The 26,242-nt window shown below is 43.8% G+C and overlaps 6 protein-coding genes across 8 annotated transcripts; 3 read left to right on the forward strand and 3 right to left on the reverse strand.

Moving 5' to 3' along the window:
* Positions 1-5,307: 5,307 nt before the first annotated feature.
* LOC135636457 (brassinosteroid-responsive RING protein 1-like) lies at positions 5,308-5,784 on the reverse strand. Its single transcript, XM_065148147.1, has one exon. The coding sequence runs from the start codon at positions 5,782-5,784 to the stop codon at positions 5,308-5,310; it is 477 nt and encodes a 158-aa protein (XP_065004219.1).
* Positions 5,785-6,185: 401 nt separating this feature from the next.
* LOC135635069 (uncharacterized) lies at positions 6,186-9,012 on the forward strand. Its single transcript, XM_065145902.1, has 4 exons — positions 6,186-6,418; positions 6,501-6,673; positions 6,857-6,920; positions 8,695-9,012. The coding sequence occupies exons 1-4, from the start codon at positions 6,205-6,207 to the stop codon at positions 8,901-8,903; spliced, it is 660 nt and encodes a 219-aa protein (XP_065001974.1). The 5' UTR covers positions 6,186-6,204; the 3' UTR covers positions 8,904-9,012.
* Positions 9,013-10,202: 1,190 nt separating this feature from the next.
* On the reverse strand, positions 10,203-11,117 carry LOC135636458 (B3 domain-containing protein Os03g0120900-like). Its single transcript, XM_065148148.1, has one exon. The coding sequence runs from the start codon at positions 11,115-11,117 to the stop codon at positions 10,203-10,205; it is 915 nt and encodes a 304-aa protein (XP_065004220.1).
* Positions 11,118-17,955: 6,838 nt separating this feature from the next.
* LOC103982654 (uncharacterized calcium-binding protein At1g02270) lies at positions 17,956-22,037 on the forward strand. Of its 3 annotated transcripts, none has more exons than XM_018824322.2 (10): positions 17,956-18,230; positions 18,308-18,412; positions 18,503-18,608; positions 19,748-19,968; positions 20,056-20,132; positions 20,205-20,319; positions 20,419-20,544; positions 21,086-21,196; positions 21,273-21,380; positions 21,670-22,037. In XM_018824322.2, exons 1-10 carry the CDS (start codon positions 18,138-18,140, stop codon positions 21,895-21,897), a joined length of 1,290 nt encoding a protein of 429 aa, XP_018679867.2. In that variant the 5' UTR covers positions 17,956-18,137; the 3' UTR covers positions 21,898-22,037. The 3 variants fall into 3 exon arrangements, with proteins under 3 accessions (XP_018679867.2, XP_065001592.1, XP_009397913.2); XM_065145520.1 differs by having other exon boundaries at positions 17,956-18,212; positions 18,314-18,412; XM_009399638.3 differs by having other exon boundaries at positions 17,957-18,212.
* On the reverse strand, positions 22,000-24,152 carry LOC135634853 (probable cinnamyl alcohol dehydrogenase 1). Its single transcript, XM_065145521.1, has 7 exons — positions 24,022-24,152; positions 23,689-23,886; positions 23,456-23,569; positions 23,100-23,330; positions 22,732-23,017; positions 22,508-22,658; positions 22,000-22,425 (listed from the first exon to the last, which is right to left on the reverse strand). Exons 2-7 carry the CDS (start codon positions 23,775-23,777, stop codon positions 22,229-22,231), a joined length of 1,068 nt encoding a protein of 355 aa, XP_065001593.1. The 5' UTR covers positions 23,778-23,886; positions 24,022-24,152; the 3' UTR covers positions 22,000-22,228.
* Positions 24,153-25,470: 1,318 nt separating this feature from the next.
* On the forward strand, positions 25,471-26,055 carry LOC103983408 (uncharacterized). Its single transcript, XM_018824990.2, has 2 exons — positions 25,471-25,673; positions 25,755-26,055. Exons 1-2 carry the CDS (start codon positions 25,569-25,571, stop codon positions 25,977-25,979), a joined length of 330 nt encoding a protein of 109 aa, XP_018680535.2. The 5' UTR covers positions 25,471-25,568; the 3' UTR covers positions 25,980-26,055.
* The last annotated feature ends 187 nt before the right edge of the window (positions 26,056-26,242 follow it).

A 26,242-nucleotide genomic window follows, 5' to 3' on the forward strand; every position in this document is an offset into this window, starting at 1 on the left:
AGATGATTGATGTCAAGCCAAACTGAAAACAATAGATAAGTAGCAGTACATGAGCTTGGAGAAGGAAGGGATTGCAGAAAGGGCTCTTTATAGGCCCCCTCTTCTTTTTGTTCATTGGTGCAGTCCACTTCAACTCATACCTCTTCAACCTCTTTTAAGCTAAGCGAAGGAGGGATTTCTCAACTATGAAAGAGTGCAAAACAAAACTTCATAGCATTGCTTGCATCAAACTTATTAAGTAATTTACTGTTTCTTCCGAATAGCATTCATCTTCTCACTGTTATGTAATTAGAGATATATGCTTAATTTTTTAGGTTCTCAAAGAATATATATGTGTGTATGCATATGTGAAGCTTAATATTTTAGATAGATAAACAAGTAAATCTTCTTTTAGTTTTGCATATATATCTGAAAAGGATGTTCCCCAACACTTTTCAAGGATAACATTGTCGAGAGTTCCATTACTTTTGTTCCTGCGAATTTATCTTTTTTTTTAGGTAGAATAATTACTTTTAGTTGCTTAGTTTTTTTTTTTTTTTTTTTTGTGATGACCCCAAAAGTCTATTGTTATTCTTTAAATTTCATGGAGATATTTTTATCATTTGTATGATTAGGTTAATCAAAAATAACTTATGAGTAGGGAGCCTTTTTATCGAGGATTGTATATGTTCTTGCAGTTATTAATGCTTAGATTTAGTAAATGTAAACCCAAATTAATGGCAATATATTCACTTATACTCTCCATGTGATGAGGGTAATAATGACGATAAGACTCGGGTGATGTCAACCGTCCCAAATGACGCCTCACAGCACTTGGTCAACGTAGATCGAAACGTCGACTGAGGCACATTAACACCCTGCTCAGGTTCGATCCCTCACGTCACGCCAATGACGACGTCAGACGCTATCAAAAGTACGATCCTGCTTCCTACAGGCAGGCACATCAAACAACGGTAATCCTCACTATAAAAACCTTCGCGCTCCAAGGAAAGAAAGGAGGAAGAAAGAGGAGAGAACAAAAACCCCCTGCGACTATTAGCTAACTTGATTGTCGGAGGGGTCGGGTCGAGCTTCCCGACCCAGCCTTTGTGCAGGTGCGAAGACGGAGGCCTCCCACTAAACGTCCATGCGAGGAGTTTCCTTCTGGAGGAGACAGCAACCCCGTCCCGATCGGACCATTGCAGTCGGCCACCTCAGCGGTCTCAAGGGTCGCCCTGGGCGGATCCCCCATCATCCGGACCCGAACCAAGCCGCGTCGGCCCTGAGGCCACGACTTAAAGTTGTTTACACAACCATTTTGGCACTAGAGGAAGGGCTCGAATGTCAGGCGATCGCCCAATTGATTCAGACGAGCTCGCAACTGAGGGGTCACACCCGATCGGAGCTCCGGGAGAACACCCCCTGCGTGGAGAACCTCGAGACGAACCCCCCGCCACGACTTCAGAGCGCTATTGGTGGATATTTAACGACCCGGGCCTATCGCCGCCCGACGGCGCCCCAACTGGCCCGTCGCCCGTGTCGTCTAAAGTCTTTCAGGACCTCGCTCATCAAGTCCGAGCTCTGACGGGTATGGTGCACTCCATTATCCCACTCGTTTTTCGACCGACGCACCCACCTGCGATCCAACCGTTGCGACAACAGGAGCCGCCCGTTCGGGCTCACACGCCACCTCCGGAGCTCCCCACTTCACCTCGGGTCTGATCGGCCCCACTCAGGGATCGGGTGATGGTAAACCCGAGCGGGCGCCTAGGACCCGAGGCATTATCTTCGGATTCAGCAGACTCCCTGCGAGCCCAATTACGCTTTGTTAGTCAGCGACTCGATGAAGTCCAGAAGGAGGTTCGCAGGTCAAAGGGAGAGCTCGGGGAGGATGTGCACCAAGGGTCTCCGTTCACGCCTGAGATACAAGATCAGGCAATCCCCCCGAACTTCCGCCTCCCCTCTCTCGACAGTACAACGGCGCCACCGACTTAGTGGACCATGTAGCCACCTTCCGTGCCCAAATGACGCTTTATGGAACCTTAGATGCCCTGATGTGCAGGGCGTTCCCTACGACTCTGAGGGGGCCAGCCCGTGCATGGTATAGCATTATGAAGCCCAAGGCGATCACTTCCTTCGATCAGCTCGCTAGGGACTTTGAGCTTAACTTCCTAGCATACACCCGGCCAAAGCCATCCGTTGCACTGCTCCTTGGACTCAACCAAAGGGAGGACGAGCCCCTCTCACATTTTGTGGATCGCTTTGCCATGCAAATCCGGGGCTTGTCGGACACTCATCCCTCTCTATTAATGCAGGCATTTATGATAGGCTTGCGACCTTCCAGATTTTCCTAGTCCATTGGGGAGTGACCCCCCACCACGGTACCAGAGATGCTCCAACGGGCTAACCAGTACATCGCGACGGAGGCCTGGATGGTCGTGAGGAAGCAGAGCGACTTTTAACTGTGGGCTTCATTAAAGAGGAGGGTGCCCGAGGACCGAGAGCACACGAACTTCCTCACCGAACAGCCTGCCCGCCTGAGTCTTGCTCCTTTGCCGCATGTTGCCCGAGACCACGCTTGTACGGCCTGCCTGCCTAAGCCATGCTCCTCGGCTACATGACCACCTCTGCGCGGCCTGCCCGCCTGAGTCTTGCTCCTCGGCCGCATGTTGCCCGAGACCACGCCTGCGCGGCCTGCCCGCCTGAGCCGTCTCCTCGGCTGCATGACCACGTCTACGCGGCCTGCCCGCCTGAGTTTTGCTCCTCGACCGTATGTTCCCGAGACCACGCCTGCGCGGCCTACCCGCCTGAGCCGTACTCCTCGGTTGCATGACCACCTCTGCGCGGCCTGCCCACCTGAGTCTTGCTCTTCGGTTGCATGTTGCCTGAGACCACTACCTCTGCGCAGCCTGCCCGCCTGAGTCGTGCTCCTCGGCTACATGTTGCCAGAGACCACTACCTCTGTGCGGCCTGCCCACCTGAGTCGTGCTCCTCGGCTATGTGTTGCTCGAGACCACTACCTCTGCGTGGCCTGCCCGCCTGAGTCGTGCTCCTTGGCTACTTGTTGCCCAAGACCACTACCTCTACGCGGCCTGCCCGCCTGAGTCATGCTTCTCAGCTACGTGTTGCCCGAGACCACTACCTCTACGCGGCCTGCCCGCCTGAGTCATGCTTCTCAGCTACGTGTTGCCCGAGACCACTACCTCTGTGCGTCCTGCTCGGCTGAATCGCGCTCCTCGGCGGCGTGTTGCGCGAGACCACTACCTCTACGCGGCCTGCCCGCCAGAGTCGTGCTCCTCGACTGCGTGGTGCCCGAGACCGCTACCTCTGCGCGGCCTGCCCGCCAGAGTCATGCTCCTCGACTGCGTGCTGCCCGAGACCGCTACCTCTACGCGACCTGCCCGCCTAAGTCGTGCTCCTCGCCTACGTGTTGCCCGAGACCACTACCTCTACGTGGTCTGCCTGCCCGAATCGTGCTCCTCGGCTGCATGTTGCCCGAGACCACTACCTCTGCACAGCCTGCCCGCTAGAGTCGTGCTCCTCGACTGCATTTTGCTCGAGACCACTACCTCTGAGCGGCCTGCCCGCCTGAGTCGTGCTTCTCGGCTACGTGTTGCCCGAGACAACTACCTCTACGCGGCCTACCCGCCCGAATCGTGCTCCTCGGCTGCATGTTGCCCGAGACCACTACATCTGCGCGGCCTGCCCGCCAGAGTCGTGCTCCTCGACTGCGTGCTGCCCGAGATCGCTACCTCTGCGTGGCCTACCCGCCCGAGTCACGCTCCTCGACCACATACTGCCCAGGGCCACCGCTGCATATCCAACCCCCCTTAGTTACTAAACTCCATAATTCCCACGCCCATGGTAATGGGCCGGCAATTGCCCAGTAGGGATAGTGTTTGTAGTTGAAGCAATGCCTCGGATCCCCCTTTTACAGCAACCGTCGCATAGCTTCCTTCGGGGGGGGGGAATATGATGAGAGTAATAATGGCGATAAGACTCTGGTGACGTCAGCCGCCCCAAATGACACCTCACAGCACCTGGTCAACGCAGATCGGAACGCCGACTGAGGCACATTAACACCCTGCTCAGGCTCGATCCCTCACGCCACGCTAACGACGGCGTCATACTCTACCAGAAGTGCGATCCTGCTCCTTGCAGGCAGGCACATCAAACAACGGTAATCCTCACTATAAAAATCCTCGCGCTCCGAGGAAAGAACGGAGGAAGGAGGAGAGAACAAAACCCCCCTGTGACTATTAGCTAACTTGATTGTCGGAGGGGTCGGGTCGAGCTTCTCGACCTGGCCTTTGTGCAGGTGCAAAGACGGAGGCCTCCCACTAAATGTCCAGGTGAGGAGTTTCCTTCCAGAGGAGACAGCAACCCCGTCCCGATCGGACCATTGCAACCGACCACCTCAGCGGCCTCAAGGGTCGTCCCGGACGGATCTCCCATCATCCGGATCCGAACCAAGCTGCGTCGACCCCGAAGCCACGGCTTAAAGTTGTTTACGCAACCACCATGAATCTAATCTATAAATGAATTTTGAAGTGATATAATAGATGCTTTATTTGTATGCAGATTCTGCACATGAATTATTTTCGATTGTTCTCATCCTAATCATTGCGTTTGCTACTCCCTATCACAATTCTCTCTCCTTATATCTTATTATCTCAATTATTTATCCATTTCAATCCATCTCACTTTATCTTCCATCAAATGATATCCAAGAGAATGGATATTTGAGAACAAACAAGTGAGTTGGTAGTAAATGTGACAAAAGTGAAATCGAAATCGGATTCATTTTGTGTAGTTTTGGAATCGTTGGTTTTGATTTCGATTCTAGTTTTGAAGCTATCAATGTAGGCTTTGGTTTCCGTTTTGAAATCGTTGGTTCCGATTAGATCATTCGATCGTTGTCTTTTATGATTCCAATCGAAGTTTTGGTTCAATTTGATCGCGGAATCATTGACCCATTTTGATTTTGATTTTGATAGGTTCATTTCCAAATGGTTCCCCCCAACCTCATGCTTCTTCCACGAAACAGGCAAGAGTTCACGAAGACAGAGACAAGCGGTCAAACATATGGATAACCTAACAGAGGCGGCTTCATGTTTCGGTCTTCGTTGGTGGCTGCCATGGCCGAGCTTGTATCGTCATCATGTAACTCTCCAAAAGAATAATTGACCATTTAAGCAGTCATATATAATTGTGTTCACTGTAACTATTCATGTCCCATCATTTCATCAAGACACAGTCAAATAATGCTTAGCTGAGACGGCCATCGGACATCAACGAAAGAATAAGGTCTATTGACCTGTGCACGTCTCACTGCAGCCGTAGAAGCTTCGCCCACATCCCATGCTTCTCCACCGAGGGCAACAGGCGAGCCCTGCACAGAGGGCAGGTGATCTGACCCACGTCCACCCACCTGTCCATGCACTCGAGGTGGAAGCCATGGCCGCAGTTGCCGAGCTCCCTCACCTTGTGCGTCGCCTCCAGTTCTCCCAAGCAAATGACGCAGGTCGGGTCCCGATGCATTTGCCCCGTCATCGACAAGCTCCCAAACTCCACCACCCTCAGCCGCTTCTTTATCGACGAAGAGGGCGGGGCGGCGTCCTCGGCCGCCTCATGTAAGTGAAGCTCATATTCTCCCCAGGGGGTGATAAGCGGCTCCGGCAGCATGTAGAGCCCGAGATAGTGGAGGAGCAGCGAGATGGCATGTCGTACGTATGCAAGAATCAGGCAGAAGAAGATCACAGGCTTCGGCAGTACCGGATGAAAAGATCCATAAACGAAGCCCATCATTTACGGGTTGCACAGAGAGAGAGAGAGAGAGAGAGAGAGGATGCTTTCTCTTTGGGTGCAGGAGAAGGGAAGAGGAGTCTATATATAGAGAGAGAGAGAGAGAGCTTTAGTAATTGGGACGCCATGAATGACTTCCTCGTGCTGTATTCTATCGTCAAAGTTTCACTACGAAGCACCGCTGCACGTGTATAAGACGGAGCGGGTCATTTTGTAGCAGTAAATGGCGAGTCAAAAATGGCGTCTAAGCACGATGTGATGATGTATCACATCTTTCATTGATCAAATTGGTGTACCGATTGACCGAGTCAAAACGTCATTACCTTAATATCATTATTGGCCCGATATCAGCCCATTATGAAGCCCAATAGTTTCGGATAATATTTTCGTGACCCCCTTGGCCTTCCACTCTCTCTCGCCATGGCGACCTCTCTCCTCCCCCTTGCTCGCCTTCCTTCTCCTCCTCCTACTACTTCCACCGGCCGTGCCCTCTCCTCCTCTTTCCTCCCTGCCTTCTCCATCCCCTCCTCCTCCTCCACATACTCTTCCCTTCCGTTCCTCCGCTTTCGGCGCCCGCTCCCTGCCGTGAGGGCCATGGCGCCGCCCCCGAAGCCGTCGGGGAAAACCAAGAAGGGTGCGACTTCGGGCGGACGCAGTTCGCTCCTTCTGTCTCCGTTGTAATGTCTTCCATGATTAATCTATTGGATTTCTTGCAGTGGTCGGCATCGTGAAGCTGGCTCTCGAGGCGGGCAAGGCGACCCCCGCGCCGCCGGTCGGCCCCGCTCTGGGTTCCAAGGGTGTGAACATCATGGCATTCTGCAAGGAGTACAACGCCAAGACCGCCGATAAGGCTGGATACGTTATCCCCGTCGAAATCACCGTCTATGAAGTGAGCTGTTAGCTTCCTTTTCCTTTCCTAATTATAGAGATTACTGATGTCTTGATGGCATTTCCTGTTGAATTCTCGATTCCGATGTGAATTTTTTGTGGAGATTATGTGTTCTAGGTACTCATTTGAGTATGTTGGATTACTGATATCGAACATGACTTTGAGATATCTGTTTGCTTGCAGGATAAGAGCTTTACTTTTATCTTGAAGACTCCACCGGCATCGGTTCTGCTCCTCAAGGCTGCAGGTGAATGCGTTGTCTAATTACTTCGCAGTCTCAGTGTTTCTTCATTAGTCGAAGTTTTCTAATCATTCAAGTAAATTGTGTCACCAAGTAGAATGCTCATTTTCTATACAGTTGGCTAATTTATCCAATTAAATCACATCAGTGTCTTCTTATCTTTGTCTTGTTTAGTTTGCTCTGATCATTGATCCATCAATAAGATGAGTTTAGCGCGCTAATGCATCTCTACAGCGCAGCTATCGCAGAAGCTGTTATGTAAATTCGACAGATATGGAGTCCACCAGACCTTAAGTCTTATGCTAATTTATAGGTCTAAGGGTTATCGAATGTTGTCAACTATTTGGAAATTAATTAGGTTCTAGAGTTTAGAGGATTGCGCTAAGGTCTTAGTCATGGAAACTGGAACTAAACTGATTTAGGAAAGTGCACCGAGAGTTTTTCTTAGACTGTTGTCTTAAAAGTTTTTAATATTCTAATTTCTAAGGAAAAAGGAGAAACTATATCAAATTAAACAAGCAGGAAAAGGAAGATGAACAAGAAGTACGAATTCTAAATGATGCCAATGTACTTCTAGATTAACAAGATAGAAACCACTTTCACTAGATGGACACTTGATCAACTTCCATAGCTATGTATTATAGTCAATTTACAAAAAGGAACTTCTTTATGTTATGGACAGGGCAGTTTCCGGGGCTCTATCCCAAATTTTGAGCTCTAATACCTCTGGAGCTTTTTGCTATTGTTTTTCTCATGTAAAAATATCATTAGGATAAAGAACTGTAAGTTTCTGAGACTGCAATTCTGTGATCATCAATATGCTTCGGGTCCTATTTGGTTGAGGTTATCCCACCATGAGGCAGCATTGTGTTGTTGTTTGTGATCCATCTTCTCTACGAGAGTCCCATACTCTCATTGATTAAAGTTTTTTCACTTGTGCTTCATGCTATAACTGAAAATTTGCATTTTTCGTTAAATCATATAAGCTTCTCCTGTTTGGATAGAGTTTTGTCCGTGAAACATGATTTATTTTGGTAATTAGTTGTTTGTGGCCTTTTCTGAAACTATAGACACCTACACATGTGTAGACCTTTAGAAACAGCAAATGTTTCGGCTCTAGTGTTTTGTACATCAACAGATGCAAAGCTTAGTATAAGGCAGTATAGAGAAAATGAAAGGATTAAGGAATTCCACATGGTCAGTGCATTCTGCAAATAATAAAGAATTTGTTAGCATCTGTAATTATGATGAAGTCGGGAGCTATTTTTCTATATGGAAGACTGTATCCTGCATAAAAGCTATCACGCGATATGATGTGCACCAACAACAAAGTTTGTGATTTGAGTTCTTGACCACATCGTTGCACTTTTCTTGTCTGAACTACTGTTACACACCATTATTTTTTGTTTTGGGGCCCATAATTATTAGACAAAAGTCTACTACATACATTTTTCGACATTACTTTCTACTCATTTGCTTGCACTAGATTCTCGTTTGCTTTTCTAGATTAAAAATCTCAATTGAAACTTGAGATAATTAGGCTTAACCTTGGACTCAGCTTGCTAATTTGAGGCAAATAGTAGGTAGATAATTATTCTTTTCACTTCCATATATAGTGGGAGGAAATGAGATGTGGAACCGATTCCTCTCGTCAAGCAGGTCTTTCAGAAAGGAGAAAACAACGTCTCCTCCCGTACTATATATTCCTTAGATTGTAGGTTAGTGTTGCCTGTTATTGTTTGAAGGGGTTTCTTATCCATGCCATCTTCCTAATGTGTAGGAGTTGAGAAAGGTTCCAAAGAACCAAAACAGGAGAAGGTGGGGAAGGTAACCATCGAGCAGCTGCGAGCAATAGCAACCGAGAAATTACCAGACTTGAACTGCACCACCATTGAGTCAGCTATGCGAATTATCGCAGGTACAGCGGCTAACATGGGCATCGACATTGATCCACCAGTCCTTGAGCCGAAGAAAAAGGCAGTCGTTTAAAATCTGTAGTTTGCATGCACTAACTTCTTGTCAAAATTCCTCTCGACGGATCGAAACATGAACTTTTGCATGGGACTTCCTATTTGATCCATTCAATTTTCTTCTTGTTTCTCCTGCTGGTAGCTATCGATCAGATACATGAGACTCTCTTATAAAAGCTCAAACTTTAGGAGTAATATGTAGAAATAAGAAGAGTTTAAGTCTTCAATGATTATTTGGACATGTAAGCAAGAAAAATGCATTCTTGTTTAAATGTGTTGAAGTGTTTATTCCACATTTATTAGGTTTGATATGGTTTCTATTTATAAGTTTTACATGGATCTTATACATAATACTGTCAATTTCGGTTTCAATCCGGAACAAAAAATGTTGAGGGTTGTGTGTATCAATGACAATCTGTGCAAGATTATGTTAAATCTTAGGAATATAAATTGTATCTGATTTTAATATATCTCAATGACAATAAAAGTTAAAGAGTTATGACAATAAGAGGCAATCCGATTAAGGACAGGAAGTTACACGTGCCTGTATAGAAATTGGTGTTTAAATGCATGTAAACATATTGATCGATCCGTACCGTTAACGAGATCGGGCCCGGTCCGACTTAAGCGCTGACCATTAAAAGAGGAGGTTACCCGGTTAACGGATTCGGATGCGGATCACGAGCAACAAGTGCACCCGGTACCACTTTCGGGTCGAGCGCCGCTTGGCTGCCTCCGCAAAAACAGCCTACAGCAAGATCCACTGACGTGGCTCACCCGCGGGACCCACCCGTTGACAAAATCTTTGGAACCGACGAAAACAAGCACCGGCAACTCCCACTTATCGAGAGGAAGATGGTAACAATGTGGGCATTTAATGCTTAGGAAAACGTTTGACCGGGCTAGCAGTGGGCTATAAGATGACTTTTATTGTGCGGCTTCGGGGAAAGGAACACAAACTTCAATGCGTGGTTAAGAGCAGACATGGCTGGTGTAGCAAGCGAAGATGAAATCACGAGCGGTGTCGTAGAAGAATTGATGGAGAAGGACTCAGATCAGGCTCTGCGTGACTCTGTGATTGTCTGTCCTCCATTTTAGGACATGTCGAACAGCTGATCTATCTGAGAAACATGAAGCTGGATATCACTGGGGAAAAGATCCCTGGTTAGATCCAGTGGATCGATGTTCTGACTTTATAGGGGCGTAGATGGTGATGGTTGTAAGAGAAAGAGCATCAACGAGTACACAGAAATGGTTTGGATACATCTTTCTGCTCTTCCTTGTACGTAAAGATCTAATGGTGAATGCAGCTCCGTGCTCACAACGAGGAGGAGCATGCCAGTGTCTCGCCGACAGCACGTGACGGCTCGAGCAGCGGTGGTGCAGTCCTCGGCTGAAACCGAGGCGCGCCCACGGGTGGAGTACTCCGGATGCGGCAATTGGCGTCGCCTTCGGTGTCAGGACAATCCAGGTTCACGCCGAACAACCTAACTCGCTTGACGGCGGCCTGGCCGCGAACGAGGGGCGCCGACGGCACGCCGCTGCTACCTGCCTGTTGCACCTCCTTCTGCGGCGGTCTCGCGGCCAGCGGTCTGAGGTACAGAGGGTGCCGGCTGACCGAGCCCAAGCTCGCCGCAACGTGGGTTCGTGCCTGCCAGCTGTTGCCGCTGCACTGCCAGACGGGCCGCGCAAAGGACAGTGCAGGGAGTGGAACCCGTGGCCGGGCGCGGCTCTGAGGTCGTCGCTTCCAGTCGATGTAAAGGCGGTGGCGTCCCAACTCACCGACGCCGCGGCTGAAGGAGACGGTGTCCCCAGCATCGAGGCCCTTCTCCTTGACGAATCGACTCCACCCCTTGGTCATCACGTAGCTCTGGCTGCTGTTCCAGTAGGAGTAGCGGAAGCGCCACGGCTTCCCCGTCCGGTCCTCGAAACATAGCAGCAGGCCCTTCTCGTTGGCCAAGGCATCCATCGGCAGGTGTCTCTCTGCGTGCTGCTTCGGGACCACCAGCCGGTTCAGCTTGCCGACGTCGCTCGGCGTCACAACCTTGTCGAACATGTACTCCTTCAGTATGAAAGAATCATTGCCCATGCCGTCGATCGACCTGACGCCGGTGGACAACGATGACGGCGAAGGGGAGGAAGGGACGAAGGGGGGGTGTCTACAGAACTCGACCTGCTCTTCTTCCTGATCAGTGTCGTAAAAGCTCTCTCTTTTTCCATGCGTGAGTTCCATATCTAGTGACTTACTTCTCCTTCACAGCCTGAAAACAGAAAGAATCAACGAGAAGGAATCAGGTACCTTTAACGGAAGTAGAAAAAGACGAATCCACGAGAGATGCAGATCTTGACAGGGTCAGTGAAGCACACAATTTTGATAGGTATATAGGAAGGGCATGACAGTAGCAGCTGAAGAAGAAGAAGAGATGCAGAAAGCACTGTTCTGAAACGCATATAGGAGGAGGATGGTAATAGCAGCTGTATAGAATGGAGGGGGTTAAGGGCGAGGGACCATGAATCATCTAGTTGAGCTCATGTGAGCTTGTCCTTACATCAATCATATATATAGATATATATATATATATATATATATATATATATTGTACAAGAAGATTTTGCACACTTAAGAGAGATGAATGGTGGTATTATTATTATTAGGATATGCATCTTCTAATTTTCTGCAATAACAAGGGAAGATACATTGATGAATACTTCAATTCCTTCAAAAGAGGTTCAGTGAGGACAATTGGTTGATGCTCCCTTACTACCTGTCATCAACTGTTACTTGATGCTGAGGAAGTCCTCAGAGACATCGAACCTGTCGTGTGGTCCTCCTATTCTTAGAATACTTCTCCACAGTACTTCAAGATAATTCCCAAGTCAAGGCATCAAACATGGCCTTGCTCTGTGTGCAGAAACCAATTGCAGCTTCTCTAATGTGCATTATACACTCAGATTAACATATTACAAGCGCCTCATTCCATCATATTATATGCATGGAGGAGAGTATCTGCCATGGAAGCTTGGAGCTCAGAATCATCCACATCAGTTCATTCACCTGCCTACCATCCCACTGGATCTCTTCTACCTATGGAATTATATTACTCGCTTTAGATTAGCTCACACGCCAGTCTTTCTGCTGCGGAAAGGATCCATTTCCCATTGTTATTAGCTCGCATTAATGAGTACTGTTCACGTATCATCTTTCTGCTGCTCGTCTTCCCTTCAGAGTTCACTTGCATCTTAGTGGATGCAAGTAAGAAGAATCATAGTGAGAGAAATTGTTAGAGTAATGAAAGCCAAGATTTTATTTGGTTTTCCCTTACTGATGATACTGAAGTCAGACGATGCAAATTATATGTAGTGATTGAAAGAAGAAGGTGGCATGTTCTGGGACAAGATGGATCTACTCATGTTCAGGAATATGAGAAACACCAAGATGGAAACCAGCATGGTGCAGCTGATTCCGAAGGACGTGAATGCACTTTAATCATGATATAGCAAACAAATGGGCACTTTGCAGCAGAGAACAATGGAATGAGAGCTTTCCTTCTCCATGTAGATAGCTCAAAAGAGTCCTTGCCCAGAGCATGGCTCCCCTCAACAGTAAGTTGGAAGCCAAGGAGCTGCACCACCAATGCCAAACATGGAGACATGCCATGCATGCACGGATCTGAAGCCAACCTGAACAAGATCCCTTTCGCAAGGCCCCCGTGATGCCTTCCTTCCATGGCCCCTATCATGAGAGCTGGACCCTTCTCTGAGTGTGACTACTGAGGTGGAGATAGCAAACGATACAGTGTATAGTGTTCACCTCACAAGGTAGACTGTACAAAGATAGGTAGGTGAAGGAACGATGGTAGAGTAGTGTGGACCAGCACAATGAAGTAACTTGAAGTGCCACAATTATTGGATCGCCGTTTACCCAGGGATGTGGACTTGGGAACCATGCATCGTTGCTGTAAGGTTGATGTTGTCCTGATGCTGCGAAGAAGAAGAAGAAGAAGAAGCAGTCATCGGATGGGGAATCCAGATCACCATGAATGATACCACCATGTGGGTGGTGCCACTTGGAATGTCCCCAACCTCTCCCATGGCAGGCCTGGCCACCGAACTCATTATCCGTCATAACTCACTTGTAGGTGTACGATCCCAGCCCGGCCACTCCATATCAATATGAAAGAGAGGTCTCCTCTGGAGTGGAGACACAGAAACCAGGTGGGGAAATGGCCTTTAAAGATAGAGACTGGATGATGAGTCATCGGGGACCGGCGTACGTGAGTGTCACAGCTCCATCCCTCTGTCATCATTTATTCAGATGAGCCCTTTATTCTGATGTATTCATACTAGCTGTCTACGTGAGCATTATTACAATACAGAGCACGAGAAACTCCGCAGCAAAGAAGAACCAAGAGCGAACGATGTCTCCGCTTCATCCTCCTCCTCTTTTAGTTGGAACAGCGTCCCGGTGGAGATCAACTCCAGGCATCAAGCGCAGTTGCCCTCTCTACCCTCCTGCAATTCTGAGCAAAAACGGTTGAGCCGTCGCTGTTGGGTCGCGTTTTCTGCCATCATACAAGAGAGATTACAGAGAGAGAGAGAGAGAGAGAGAGAGAGACAGAGACAGAGAGAAAGAACAGTTGTAACTTTTACCGCAAATGTAAAGAGACGATGACATCTTTAGTAGCAGGCAAAAAGCTGCAGCTGCTCCTCCCGAGAGTTGATGACAGTAAAGTGTATGCTACTGTTCGTTTGTGTGTTTGGGACTGCTGCTGTTAAGAAACCACATCGAGCCGAGAAAAATTACAACAATTTTTGTGGTATTGGAGTGAAATTTGGATCCATGTGGATTGCAAAAGAGGCTGGACGTGACTCTGCGAGATATATATATATATATGTGTGTATAATCTGTGTGTGTGTGTGTGCATCACTGTACGTAGCATGGGTCTACATAACATCTACGCAGCATATGGATGCAGACAACAACGCCTGACACATCAATGAATGCTTACGTACTCTTAATTATTTAGATGTGAAACAGCAGGCAGTAGCCTCAGATCACCGGTCATTTCATTAATTGCATGGCAGCTCAGTGGCGGGCTGAACTGCCATTTCCTTTCTTGTCTCTTCGGTCTCTACGATATTGGTCTATGATAGATGTCATAAATAGTTTTGGTACATGATTAAGATATTTCTTTTTGCATGCACAGGAGGCTTGAGAAATCAGCAGACTGAAAATGGAGAAGAGTGGCGAGTGCAATCTTGACCAACAAGCTGGGGTTCGAGATGTGATGAAAACAGAGTCACTCAGTGTAGATTAGTATCCATGTTTACACATTCTTGCAATAGCATCATGGTCACCTTATCCAACCATGGAAGAGGTGATAGAAGACTGAGTTGAACACTAATCAGAATGATCAGTGATGGGTCATGCATGAATCAGCATCAACATCTTCCAGAACAAAAGTAGTTGAACTTATGAGTGTTCTCTCCGAGCTCTATTCCATCAAAATTGTCTTTCATTTTTTTTGTTGTTGCAAATCATGATACTTCATTCTACCATCAATCTTTGAAACTTCAGCCTATGTTATAAGAATTCTGAACCGGGCAACAGATGCATTACTGCAAATTTGTTTCATATTAGGTTACATATTCTACTTATAGTGATTGATGTTTGAAGACTGGTAAAATAGTAATAGATAACTCATCTTGCCTTATAATGGACAACCATGAGGCATATGATTGGATATGTACTACTTTTAGCTGTATTAAAGCACTGTATCAACCTCATAGCAGTGTTATTAGGTAGATAGCTCATGATCAAACTGTTTCAGCTTGTTAGCTGCATTAAAGGTGCTGTATCGACCTCATGAGAGCATCACAGACCATTTAGTTGCACTCTGGCATAAAAGCTAGAATATGTGCAAGTGAAAAGCATCCAGCATTCAAGGGTCTCTAGAACCTGTGGGTGTCAGAATTATCCCCAGTCGAGCATTCAAGGGTCTGGTGTTCACTCTTCCACCGCTACTTCGATGACAGTGAAGCACGGAGTTGGAGCAATGGTAGGCGCACTCTACAATTATATCACTTCATGTGAGGTTCATGTTCAGCAGCAGATTCATGAGTGAATTCTGCATTAAGCTGTACATCTCTCAGTTCTGATGCATCCTTTTCACAAGATTGTATCCTACCGCACCGGAGGATATAATCTGTCACCAATATGTGGCGTATGAAGAACAACCCCTCAAAGGTTCCCATCCATGCAATTTGTCAGAAAGTTACAGGGGGAATATATTCAAAACCAGTGACTGTTGCTTCCTCGTTCGATTCCAAAGTGTCGGAAAGTTGGAAGGGGAATATATTCAAAACCAGTGGCTGTTGCTTCGTCATTCGACTTCAGCCGGGTATAATCTCTCTCAACATGCCATGCATGCTATAAGATTTCTTTTATTAGATTCTGGTGGGAGATGGTCTTACTCACCAGGGAAAGAATGATAAGAATTATTTTCTTGTCTCTTCCTTGGAACAAAATCCTCTTCACAAAGATGATTGATTCCCTCTCTCTACCATTAAAGATGACTGTTGTCTGTGTCTTAATGGTTATCTGAGTCATTTAGTAGCTTGAAGACTAGTTCTACTTGGATTCGACAGCAAGTTTTTCTGTAAAGAGGCAAGGAAGAAGAAAAAAAGAGAATTAAAGGAAGTCAGATGCCATCAGATAACCACCAAGATGTGTTGTCTGAAAGCTAAGGTAAACTAGTTTGCAGAAGGAGAGATCAAGTAATAAGATGGAATATCTTGTGTTCATCCACTACCTCCCAAATGCTAAGATTATTATCGTATCATCAACTTGCTTCAAATACAAATTGTTCCCCATCATTCCTGGAAATTAATATTTCTTGCTTTCTTAACCCACACGTTAAACCAAAAAAAAAGAAAGAAACTATATCATTTGATCAATGGTATTTTATTAGAAAAAATCTCTAATATTAATTTTTTATTCTAGAAAAAATCTCTAGAATAACTTGATCACATACATATGCTATTCAAAAAATTGATAATTAGTTATCAAAAAATTATTTAAAAATAATAAAGTAATTATCTTAAAATCACCATGAAATGATTTTAAGTTGATTAGTACTATTTTTTTATATTTTTAAAAATTGTATAATAATTAATTATTAAAATTAAATATTTTTAATAACATATATGATCATATCATTTAAGTAAAAAATATGAGGATATTTTTATCTAAGTAAAAAAAAAAAAAAAAGAATACCGCAAGTAAAAAATGAATATGGGAGTGTCATCCGATAAAAAATCAATACTAGAAATTTCTTTCCGTAAAATATCGTTTGACCAATGCTTATGCACTCAGTTGAAAAGTGAGTGGTAATCCAAGCATAATATTACTGTCGATCCACTTAAAAGAATCCCCATCTTAAAACATCCGAAGGAATATGATACTTCGGAATAATCAATCACAAAGTTGGGAATGGAAGGAATAGTGAGAGATTCAAATGAAGTAAAATGCAGTCATTCGGCAGCTTTCATGACCATGCTCAATCTTTAGCTGTTCATCAGAAAATTCTACCTTATCTTTAGCATACCAGAGGTTCATCAAGCAAGAACTATGACACCAGTAGACTTTGATTTCTGTTTGCGCAAGGAGGATCAAAGGATTCAAGTATTGCAAGTTGATGATTGGGCACCTATCTCCTTTCTCCTTCTTTCCGTCTATTCTGTTTGATTTCTGTATGTGAACCTCAAGATCTTTCTCACCACAACAGTTTCCTGTCGTGTTTCTTTGTTGTGATCATCGTCAAGAAGTGGATAAGTGGATTAGAAGACCCATTTTGTTGATGACGTGTGTCTCCTTCCTATCTCCTATCTCCTTTCCATCTATTCTGAAGCTTCTCAGTGACTCAGTGATAGAAGTTCTTAAATAGAAGTTCAAATGACTCAGTGATACTGTCGGTGAAACTCGATGCTTATAGATGTGATAGAACTCGATCCTAAACACAAAGATATACGAAATTAATAATGCTCAAAGGCTACGATGTATACTTCAGCAGCGATAATAAAATATGAAATGACCAGAGATGAAATATCATATAGTATAAGTCGCGTCGATTAGTAAATGTGAAATAAGGATATATATCCTATAATAAAAAAATGGTTTAAGTTAAATCAGTTTTATATCAGATTTAATCTTATGTGAACATAAACGATTTTTCAAAGTTAATATTATCCTTTAAAATAGTATTATCCTTTAAAATTGAAATACTCTACAAGAAAAAACTAAAGCTATGGGTGTTTTTTAGAATTCTCCCATATTTTTATTTTTTTAAAGTGATGAAAACACAATTGTCAACCATTAAATTTTTATCAACTAAATTAATTAATATATTAAAAAAATTATCGGATGAAATCAAACTCTCAAATCTTATTAAATGAGTTTGATATATAATTGCCATATCAATATTTGAGATATAAAATTTTGTTAAATGAAGTTTTGAACCCAATCTATAGATTCTGATAAATCGATTTCTTACACTATCATCAAATTAATATTAAATAATATTTTTTATATAGCTCGGGCATCCCCATTTTGGTATGAGATGATACAAAAGAATATGCTTTTTGAGTAGTGCGACTCAAGGAGAAAAATATTATTTCTTATATTTTATTATATCATTAAATACAATTTTAATTTTTTGCATATAAATCTTTTAAATATTTTTTGATTGGTATTCAAAGTAATTTTTTCACCTTAAATGTTGGATTCAATACCATATTTTTATTTTTACTATTACGAGATTTTTAAATTAAAGAGAGAATATCTGCCATGCGTTGGAATTTCAATAGCTAATAATAGAATATGTGCCAAGATATCATTTTCTCCCATCACCATAGATTCTGCGGACCCCATTGTAAATCCAACGGTGGAGAGGCTCATCATCAGATGCGCTACAGTGCGGAAGTGCACAAATCCGACGGCTGAGATTATCAACTTACCAGCATATCCCCGCGCCGATCGACCACCGGTACCAGAGACCGGGTATTCGCGGTTACCACCTCCGAGACCCAAGCAAGCCGCCTTACGGCGCAACCGGTTGAGGCGGTCACTCGCACCCCTTCCTCTTCCTCTCCCCTCCGCCCGTGGCTTCGTCTTCGTCGTTCTATAAATCCCCAGTACAGCCACTAACAGCGATCGTCTTCCTCCCTCTAGATCTCTCTTGCCTTCCCTCGTAGGATGATCTCGGAGCGCTCCGTTTCTTGTACCACCTTCAACATTTTCGCGCCCATCTACAAGCGCCTCAGCGAGAAGGTGGGCCGCGTGAATCTGGTCGGTCGATTTAGGTCCGATTCTGATTGGTTTTGCTTGGGCCTCTTTGATTAAGGATTCTTTTGTTGCTATGGTAGGACCAGAGTTGCCGGGAGAGCCAATACAGGGCGTACTGGCAGAGTAGGAACCAGAGCATCATCGACCGACTTTTGGGAGATCGGTCCTCCGTCATTTGTCTGCAGGCGAGATCTTTAGCCCTTGTGGTTTCGTTCTCGATGCAGGGGTCTTAGGGTTCTAACGTGGTCACCGATGTTATGTTTGGATCTTTGTAGGAGGTTTGGTTGGGGAATGAGGAGCTCGTAGACATGTATGAGAAAAGGCTTGGCGGTGCGGGTTATATCAGTTTCAAGCTTGCTCGGACCAACAATCGTGGTGATGGTGTGTTCTCTTTTTATTTCCTTGACACTATTGATTGCACACCCACATTGTTCTGTCAACCGCCTCCATTAGAGAGACCTTTATGTTCCTTGAAAATTTAGTCTTTTTCCCTTCACGGAAGAAATATGTTTATTCCTTTTCACTTGAATTGATTTTTTTTGTTTGTTCAGATACACACTTTTTGTGGAAAGAACTGTTTAAATATATATCTTGTAGTTGTTTTGATGTTTGGAAGATCAGTGCATTGCCGCCGATTGTCATAAATTTGATGTATATTGTGAATTTTTTACAATACAGACCTTTGTGCTGGTTGATTGATATTTTAGGTGGTGGGGTTCTACGCATAACAAAGGAAATTACATGTTTTTCCTAAGTTAAACCAATTCACCTCCACTTAAATGTATTGGCAATTGTTTTTTCCCTTGCGCGATCTGTTTTCTAGTCCTTCTATCACTTAATATTGGAAGTCTCGGTCCTGGTCGATAATAAAGTGTTGATACTTGGCAGTCAATAATAGTTGCATCAACAGTCAATACACTATGATTCTTCATCGTAATAAAGTAAATTTGAAATGTTTACTGGCATTGCAGGTTGCTTCTGAAACATGTACTTTTTGAGGACGTAGACTGGGTTCACTTTCACTTTTGCAAATTGGTCATTGAGAAATCTATACCTTTTTTCTTCTAACCCATCATCAATTACACTTCATTGGTTTAAACAACTGTCACACTAAATGTTGAAACTCAGTGAAACTAAGAGTGGCCAAGCAGTTTGTTCAAGGTTGTGTTTGTTTTCTGATGGTTGAGAGTTAGCATGAAGTTGGTTTCAGTATATGTTTATCTTCAGTTAAAAGTTTCATTCAACATCTCTGTAAAAAAAGTAACTTTATCAGTTCTCGTTTGCACTTCTCAACTTTGGTTGCTTAAATTATGTTTCAGTTTTTCCAATGCATTTTGTAGACATAGATGCTTCATAGTAAAAGATGGAAACATCTTGAAAATTAATGAACTCTAAATACAATAATGCAAAATGACCAAGTTATTCATTTGTTTTACAACTAAATGAATTATATTCTTACTTTAATTTATACTACTTGCTAATGCATTCCACTTACAATTATTGCACGCATTTGCATACAGGCCTTCTCACAGCTGTTCGTAGAGACCATTTTAGGATTCTAAACTATCGAGAGTTGCTCTTTAATGATTTTGGGGACCGTGTTGCTCAGCTATTACATGTCGAATCAGTTGTTCCTGTATTGCAAGGACCTAATAGCAACATTCATGCACAAATTATCATTGTGAATACCCATTTGTTATTTCCTCATGACTCTAGCCTGTGTATAGTTCGTTTGCAACAGGTACACCAACTTGTTCCGAACTCTTTTTTATTTGGTACATCCATTGGAACCCTGTCCGGGACCTTACCTTGTTGTTATAATTGATAGGTGTATAAGATCCTTCTTTACATAGAAACATACCAGAAGGAGCACAATCTTAGTCCCATGCCTATTGTACTATGTGGGTGAGTACCACTCATTTCCTTATAAATTTTTGAGTCAAACCAAATTTCCTCATCTTCATTTATATTGTTCAGAGACTGGAACGGAAGCAAACGTGGTCATGTTTATAAGTTTCTTCGGTCTCAAGGGTTTGTATCATCATATGATACAGCTCACCACTATACTGACAGTGATGCAGATTGCCACAAGGTAATCTTTAAGTTTTTAGACATGCATCACGCTAGTTTGATGCTAAGAGCATTAATTTCTTATGCAATTTTACGTTTCCCGCTTTTTTTTCTCTTGCAGTGGGTTAGCCACCGTAATCACCGTGGGAACATCTGTGGGGTTGATTTTATATGGCTTTTGAATCCAAACATGTATAGGAAGCCCCTTCGAACTAGCTGGAGTGAAGCAGTATTTGGCATTATTAAGGTGAAGACTATGTTTGAAATTTTCATACATCATTTTTGTCTCTTTTTATTTCCTGAAACTCTTGAGGTGCATTTTTCCATCATACATACTAAAATTTTTCTACTTACTAATAATAGCTAAAAGATATAATTATAGAGTCATAGACATTAGGAATTGTCAATTGATTAACTGTCAAGAAAGAGATTTTTTGTGATTCAGTAACATGTAAAACACTATCCATCTCAAGTATATTTTGCTGCCTAAATATACGTGTACTTTGTATCTTTGCTGATGGATAAGAGGAAGAGGATGGGTGTTTAGGAGTGGAATTTAAATTGGATTTGTGGTTTTTATTGTATTTTAAGTGGATTTATATTGGAGATCTTGTTTCATATTCTATTGAGTTATAAATCATTATATGTTGTACCTTCGCATTTTCTGCAGGAATTCTAAAAACATTCTGATGCTTACAAAGTGAATGGGCCTTCTTTTTTAGGTTATCTACTTTGAAATTTTTTATCTTATTGGGATTGTGCTAACAATTTGTAGTTCGTTGTTTCAGTATCTTCTGCAAGCAGCTTCTCTTACAAATGATGATGCATTTGCATTCCTAAAGGCTGACAATCTTGGTGATTATATTATCTACTCGGGTTTCTGTCAAGCACTCCACCAGGTAGCAGTTTTTCAGATAAGAGTAAGAGACCTTTTGAAATCATAAAAGGATAGTCTGATGTGTTGAATTAATGCAGTTAGGCATAACTAGCCAGCTTGACGGTCTTGGTCCCGAAGATGCAAAAGATTTATGGTTTCAAGCTGACATCGATGGGGATGGTGTTGTCAACTATGAAGAATTTATGGTAAACTTCAAGCCTGTAATGTGTCTTATGCCTACATTTTTTAAGGAGCTATACTTGTAAGAACATCATGCATCTTTTATTAAGTGGAAATGATTAAGGGAGTGCGTGGTTGGGCACAGATAGTGTTTTGTTTTCAGATTCTCAACATAATTTTCATTAAAGATGATGTTTTTTATTAATTTGTCTTTAATGTTTTGCTATAAAGATGGTTACATGAATCTACCTTTTAGACCATTGACCTTTTATTTCTTGTAACTTATCCTAGCTTCATGAATTAAATGCTTTTCAGAAGCGAATTTGGAGTCTAAAATGGTCAGAGCATCCAAACGAGATTTTAGGGCAAGGGACCGAGCGAGGATCAGCAACGAGCATAGCGAAGCACCAGGCCTTTGGTTTGAGTGTAAAAGATGCAGCTCTTTTTCCACCGGAAGTCGAGAAGGGAATGTGGCCAGAAGACTACTCTCTGTCAGATCATGCACCATTGACTGTTGTGTTTTCTCCTGTGAGAATGTCATGACAAATCTGAGTTTTTGTTAATCCGTGGGTAATCTATATGTATGCAAAGCTCTACACTATCTATCCACCCATTATGTATAGCATCTGATAGTGATCAATGTCATGGATACAAAAATTGCAAGCTTGGAATTCCATTTGATTTGAACGTGTGTTTTAGCTTGAAATGTATCACGATATGTCCATATGATTGCCTGTTGTGTCGACTTTGATAGACTCGGGAAGATACAATGACACCATTAACAAGAAGTCGCATCTTCCACGAAACATGCAGTGCTCTGTTATATCATATCAAGCACAAGGTGATGAACGCAAGCTCAAGCTGCTAGATCAAGCTAGTTGAGAGAGTTTGCAATGTCGATCACGAAGCGGTACTTCACATCTTTGTTGACGAGCCTGTCGAGTGCCTCATTTATGTCTTGAATCTTAGTCACTTCGATTTCCGGGTATACTTTGTTTGCTGCACAGAAGTCTAGCATTTCTTGTGTCTCTTTGGTGCCCCCTGTGGCACTCCCAGATATGGTTTTGGCACCTGCAACAAGCGTAGAAGTTCGATCAGCGTGCATGAACATGGTCAATGCAAAGACGATACTGATGAAGAAGAAGACGACGACCATGAAGAAGGCTTAGAGGACTCAATCGCACTTCGCCGGGGAATCCTACAAGGACCAGGACCCCATGAACCTTTAGGAGCGACATGTAAGGATCGAAAGGGTGAGCTCCAGAAGCAGTATCGATTATGAAGTCCAAACTCTTCGCCAAAGACTGCAAACAAGATGAATCAGAATGCAGTACTAGGATCCATGTTTGCTTGGGATTTAGTTTGTTGGTTCTGTACCTCCATTTCCTGCTTGTTCGACGAGATCACGAACTTGTCAGCTCCAAGAAGATCTAGAGCTTCCCCTTTCTTGGACTCGCTGGTGCTGAAGACTGTAACCTGCAAGCCGAAAGCTTTCCCAAACTTCACAGCCAAGTGGCCGAGGCCACCCAATCCAATGACCCCAAGAGATTTCCCAGGTTGGTTCATCCTGTGCCGCATCATGGGAGAATACACTGTGATCCCTGCACATAGCAGAGGAGCAGCCCTATCTGGGGGATAGCCATCAGGTATCTTGTAGCAGTACCTGTGGAATGAAACCCAACAGATCACCTGAGTTCATGGAGAAACCACAGACCTGTAAACCGAGCTCATGGAACATGACTTGCCTCTCATGCACCACGATGTAGCTGGAATAACCCCCCTTTGTGACCGTGCCATCTGAATCCATGCCATTGAACGTAAAGGTTGCTCCTTTGGAGCAAAAGACTTCACAGAATTCATTGCAATACACGCATTCCCTGCATGAATTCACGTAAGTCCCAACTCCAACATGATCGCCGGCCCTCAAGTCTTTAACGCCAGAACCAGTTGCTGTGACAACGCCAACAATCTCGTGCCTGATATGTTGCAAGCATTGGCATGATTTAGTGGTAGAATTGACGAGCATAGACTGCGAAAATGGATCCAATTTGTATGGCTTTGTCTGTAAACAATATACTTCAAGTTCAGAAGAAGAGCTCACCCAGGCACCAATGGATACTTGGAGTCTCCAATCTTATTTCTAGTCCAAAGAACATCGGCATAACAGACTCCACAGTGTGTAATTCTCAGAGAAACATCGTCTCCTCTAAGAGCTCTGCAGAACATTTAGGACGAACCCTAATCAGTGTTGCATTAAAAACAATGAGATGAGAGTAAAAAGCAAGTGAGAAAGACACAAAAGAACAAAAGCAAGTTTGATCATATTAAGCACACCTGCGTGTGAACCTATAGGGGGAAAGAGTTCCAGATGCATCCCTTGCTGCCCAAGCAAGACAGTCTCCTGTCCCAGCTTCACCGGCCATTGCTAGAATACCTGCACACTCCAGCCATAGTACTCGTTTACATGCTTGTACCGCAAAATAGTGGCTTTACTGAGAATAATATGCCATCAATTGTCCTCTCCATTAATTCCTAGTTATGAGGGAAAATAGAAGGCGTAAGTTGCATAAGGAACTGTGCTTCTCTAACATGAAAACATCAGATAAGATTGGAAGTGGACAGAGAAGAGAAGAGGAGAGATGTCAGAAAAGAACACTAGTAATCGACCTGTTGAATCCTGCTGCTGCTGCTGCTGCTGTTGATGATGATGATGAAGAAGTGGGTGCAGCTTGCCCTCTATTACACTCCCAACGGGGTTGAATAAACCCTGTCCTACATGCGACCTCCAAACCTCCCAACTACCCCGAAAAATCTCGGTTAAGCCTTTAGTCTTAACATGTCTTTGTCTAGCATTAAATATGTTAGATGAACAAGAAAAAGATGAAGCACGGTGTTTATCTGTACCACTGAAATCTTTTGGCCAAATCATCCTAAATTTGCTTCTCCTTAGAATGACTCTGTCAGTGGAATGGGGGTGATTGCGAAAAGCGAATGGAGTTTTCAGACGTGTGATTCAAGCCACCTAAGAATGGCTCTTTCATTACACGGAAGAGAGCTTTCTTTCACCGTAAACCAGGAGAAGATGGACTTTGGTGCTGTCACTTTCTTTCATGGACGACAAGAAAGGACGTCATCAGTGATCCATGAGGCCGCAGCTTAGATTTCATCGATTGGAAGAGAGACGTAATCGGATGCGTCATCGCTGATCCGAAAGTCCTCATCCCTTTTTGACCAAGAGATGCATGGAACAGTCGTTGTGGATCACTCGACTAATAGATTCTCGATATCATTATTAAGTATTTTTTTCTTCAAAAATACGTGGCATTTTGATCTATGCGCGGGCGTTAGGTTTAACCTTTGATCCTGCCAAAACATATCAATCGTTTTTGTCACCTCAGTATCATATACTAACGAAAATGTTTTCCAATCAAGCATGATACAATAAATCTTGGCATATAAAATATATTTTTGTCGCATCAGATCATCCGCACCCAAATTTTCGTGTTAAGAAGATTTTTTTGTTCCCCTTAGTTTGGGAATAACAAAAATTATTTTTCTCTAAAAAGTGAGTCGGATCAAGCTGATGATTAAAATTGATAATAATATAATAAATTAAATTAAAAATATAATTCACAAATTGAAATTTTAAACTCAGAAGCTTCAAATAAAAACTTTTGATATTATAATTTTGCATGTCTTTGCTTATTTGCAAGAAAAATATAATTAGGTATATTTTGCATAATTTCCATTTAGCAGAAATTTCATAACATAATTATAGGAATGCTTGTGGACTCCATTTAGAGATAACTCATTGGATCATCCATCCTATAATAACTTTTAATCTCAGCCACCCATGTTGGTCGATCATACGGATTCTTTGATACTAATCATTTGCGGACGGTCCAGATGAATAGCTATGATAGGATGGACGGTTTCGAGGTGATCATGAAGCCTCTCCCGCCTTTTTCTCCCGGGAAACCAACTTCCACAAACTGTCGTCAACGCTGACCGCTGGTTTCCCCTGAAAGCTCGAGGTTGGCGGAGAAGGATTTGCCCATTTAAAAGGGCTCCGGAAACAACCACCAAATGAATCCCTCTTCTAAACTTGGACAAGAACACACCCAATACTCCTCTATCCTTCATATAAGGAAGCTTTTGGGACTCTCTGTTCACCTGTTCTTCCTCTCCGTAAGGTTTCTGCTGCACAAGGCTCGATGGGTGGCTGTGCGAGCAAACCTCAGGAGATAAATGGCCCCAGAAACCCCGACGGCCCTGCCGCCGCCGAGAACCCATCCACGGCCGAGCCTGCTCCCCCTGAGGTAAGCTTGTACTTTCCTCGAGCACCTTACCTGCATGCATATTCTCGACGAACGATATCAGAATTATGTCCTTGATTTCAGAATGTGCAGGCTAAGTCTGAGAGCGTCGAGGTCGAGGAGAGCAAGGAAACGCCGCTGGTCGACCTCTCTGAGCCGGCCGGCGAGAGCTCGACCGCTACTGCTGCCGTGGCTGAAGAGCTCCATCCGGGGATCAGCGAGCTGAAACCAGTCGCGGAAGAAGAATGGGTGACTCATAAAGATGAGAAGGAGAAGCCTGTTGCGGCTGAGGAGCGTCCCTTACAGTGATCGAAAGCTGGAAGAGATGTGTGTCGCGGCAACGCGTCCATTGAACTAAACCAGAATGAGATGTTGCCTTGTGTCACTTACATTGCTCCATTCCAACATGAGTTGATTTCCAACATACGACTCCGATCTGACTTCATTAGATGGCAGAATGATTACCTGAATAATTTGATGAATGAAAAGCTAATCGTAAAGAATCCTACCTCATACTCTCGAGAAAACGAGATTGAGAAAGCGGTTCGATTTTCCCATAGAACCAAAATTTG

The sequence above is a fragment of the Musa acuminata genome, chromosome BXJ3-4 (genome assembly GCF_036884655.1).
Source record: "Musa acuminata AAA Group cultivar baxijiao chromosome BXJ3-4, Cavendish_Baxijiao_AAA, whole genome shotgun sequence".
Lineage (NCBI taxonomy): Eukaryota > Viridiplantae > Streptophyta > Magnoliopsida > Zingiberales > Musaceae > Musa > Musa acuminata.

Excerpts from the sequence above, each read along its gene's own strand:
- LOC135636457 (XM_065148147.1), bottom strand. The coding sequence starts at position 5,784 with ATGGGCTTCGTTTATGGATCTTTTCATCCGGTACTGCCGAAGCCTGTG.
- LOC135635069 (XM_065145902.1), top strand. The coding sequence starts at position 6,205 with ATGGCGACCTCTCTCCTCCCCCTTGCTCGCCTTCCTTCTCCTCCTCCT. Across the intron at positions 6,419-6,500 it reads GTCGGGGAAAACCAAGAAGG|TGGTCGGCATCGTGAAGCTG; the intron begins GTGCGACTTCGG and ends GATTTCTTGCAG. Across the intron at positions 6,674-6,856 it reads TCGAAATCACCGTCTATGAA|GATAAGAGCTTTACTTTTAT; the intron begins GTGAGCTGTTAG and ends GTTTGCTTGCAG.
- LOC135636458 (XM_065148148.1), bottom strand. The coding sequence starts at position 11,117 with ATGGAACTCACGCATGGAAAAAGAGAGAGCTTTTACGACACTGATCAG.
- LOC103982654 (XM_018824322.2), top strand. The coding sequence starts at position 18,138 with ATGATCTCGGAGCGCTCCGTTTCTTGTACCACCTTCAACATTTTCGCG. Across the intron at positions 20,545-21,085 it reads CAGTATTTGGCATTATTAAG|TATCTTCTGCAAGCAGCTTC; the intron begins GTGAAGACTATG and ends TCGTTGTTTCAG. Across the intron at positions 21,197-21,272 it reads TCTGTCAAGCACTCCACCAG|TTAGGCATAACTAGCCAGCT; the intron begins GTAGCAGTTTTT and ends GAATTAATGCAG.
- LOC135634853 (XM_065145521.1), bottom strand. The coding sequence starts at position 23,777 with ATGGCCGGTGAAGCTGGGACAGGAGACTGTCTTGCTTGGGCAGCAAGG. Across the intron at positions 23,331-23,455 it reads AAGTATCCATTGGTGCCTGG|GCACGAGATTGTTGGCGTTG; the intron begins GTGAGCTCTTCT and ends GCAACATATCAG. Across the intron at positions 22,426-22,507 it reads TCCTCTAAGCCTTCTTCATG|GTGCCAAAACCATATCTGGG; the intron begins GTCGTCGTCTTC and ends CGCTTGTTGCAG.
- LOC103983408 (XM_018824990.2), top strand. The coding sequence starts at position 25,569 with ATGGGTGGCTGTGCGAGCAAACCTCAGGAGATAAATGGCCCCAGAAAC. Across the intron at positions 25,674-25,754 it reads CCGAGCCTGCTCCCCCTGAG|AATGTGCAGGCTAAGTCTGA; the intron begins GTAAGCTTGTAC and ends CCTTGATTTCAG.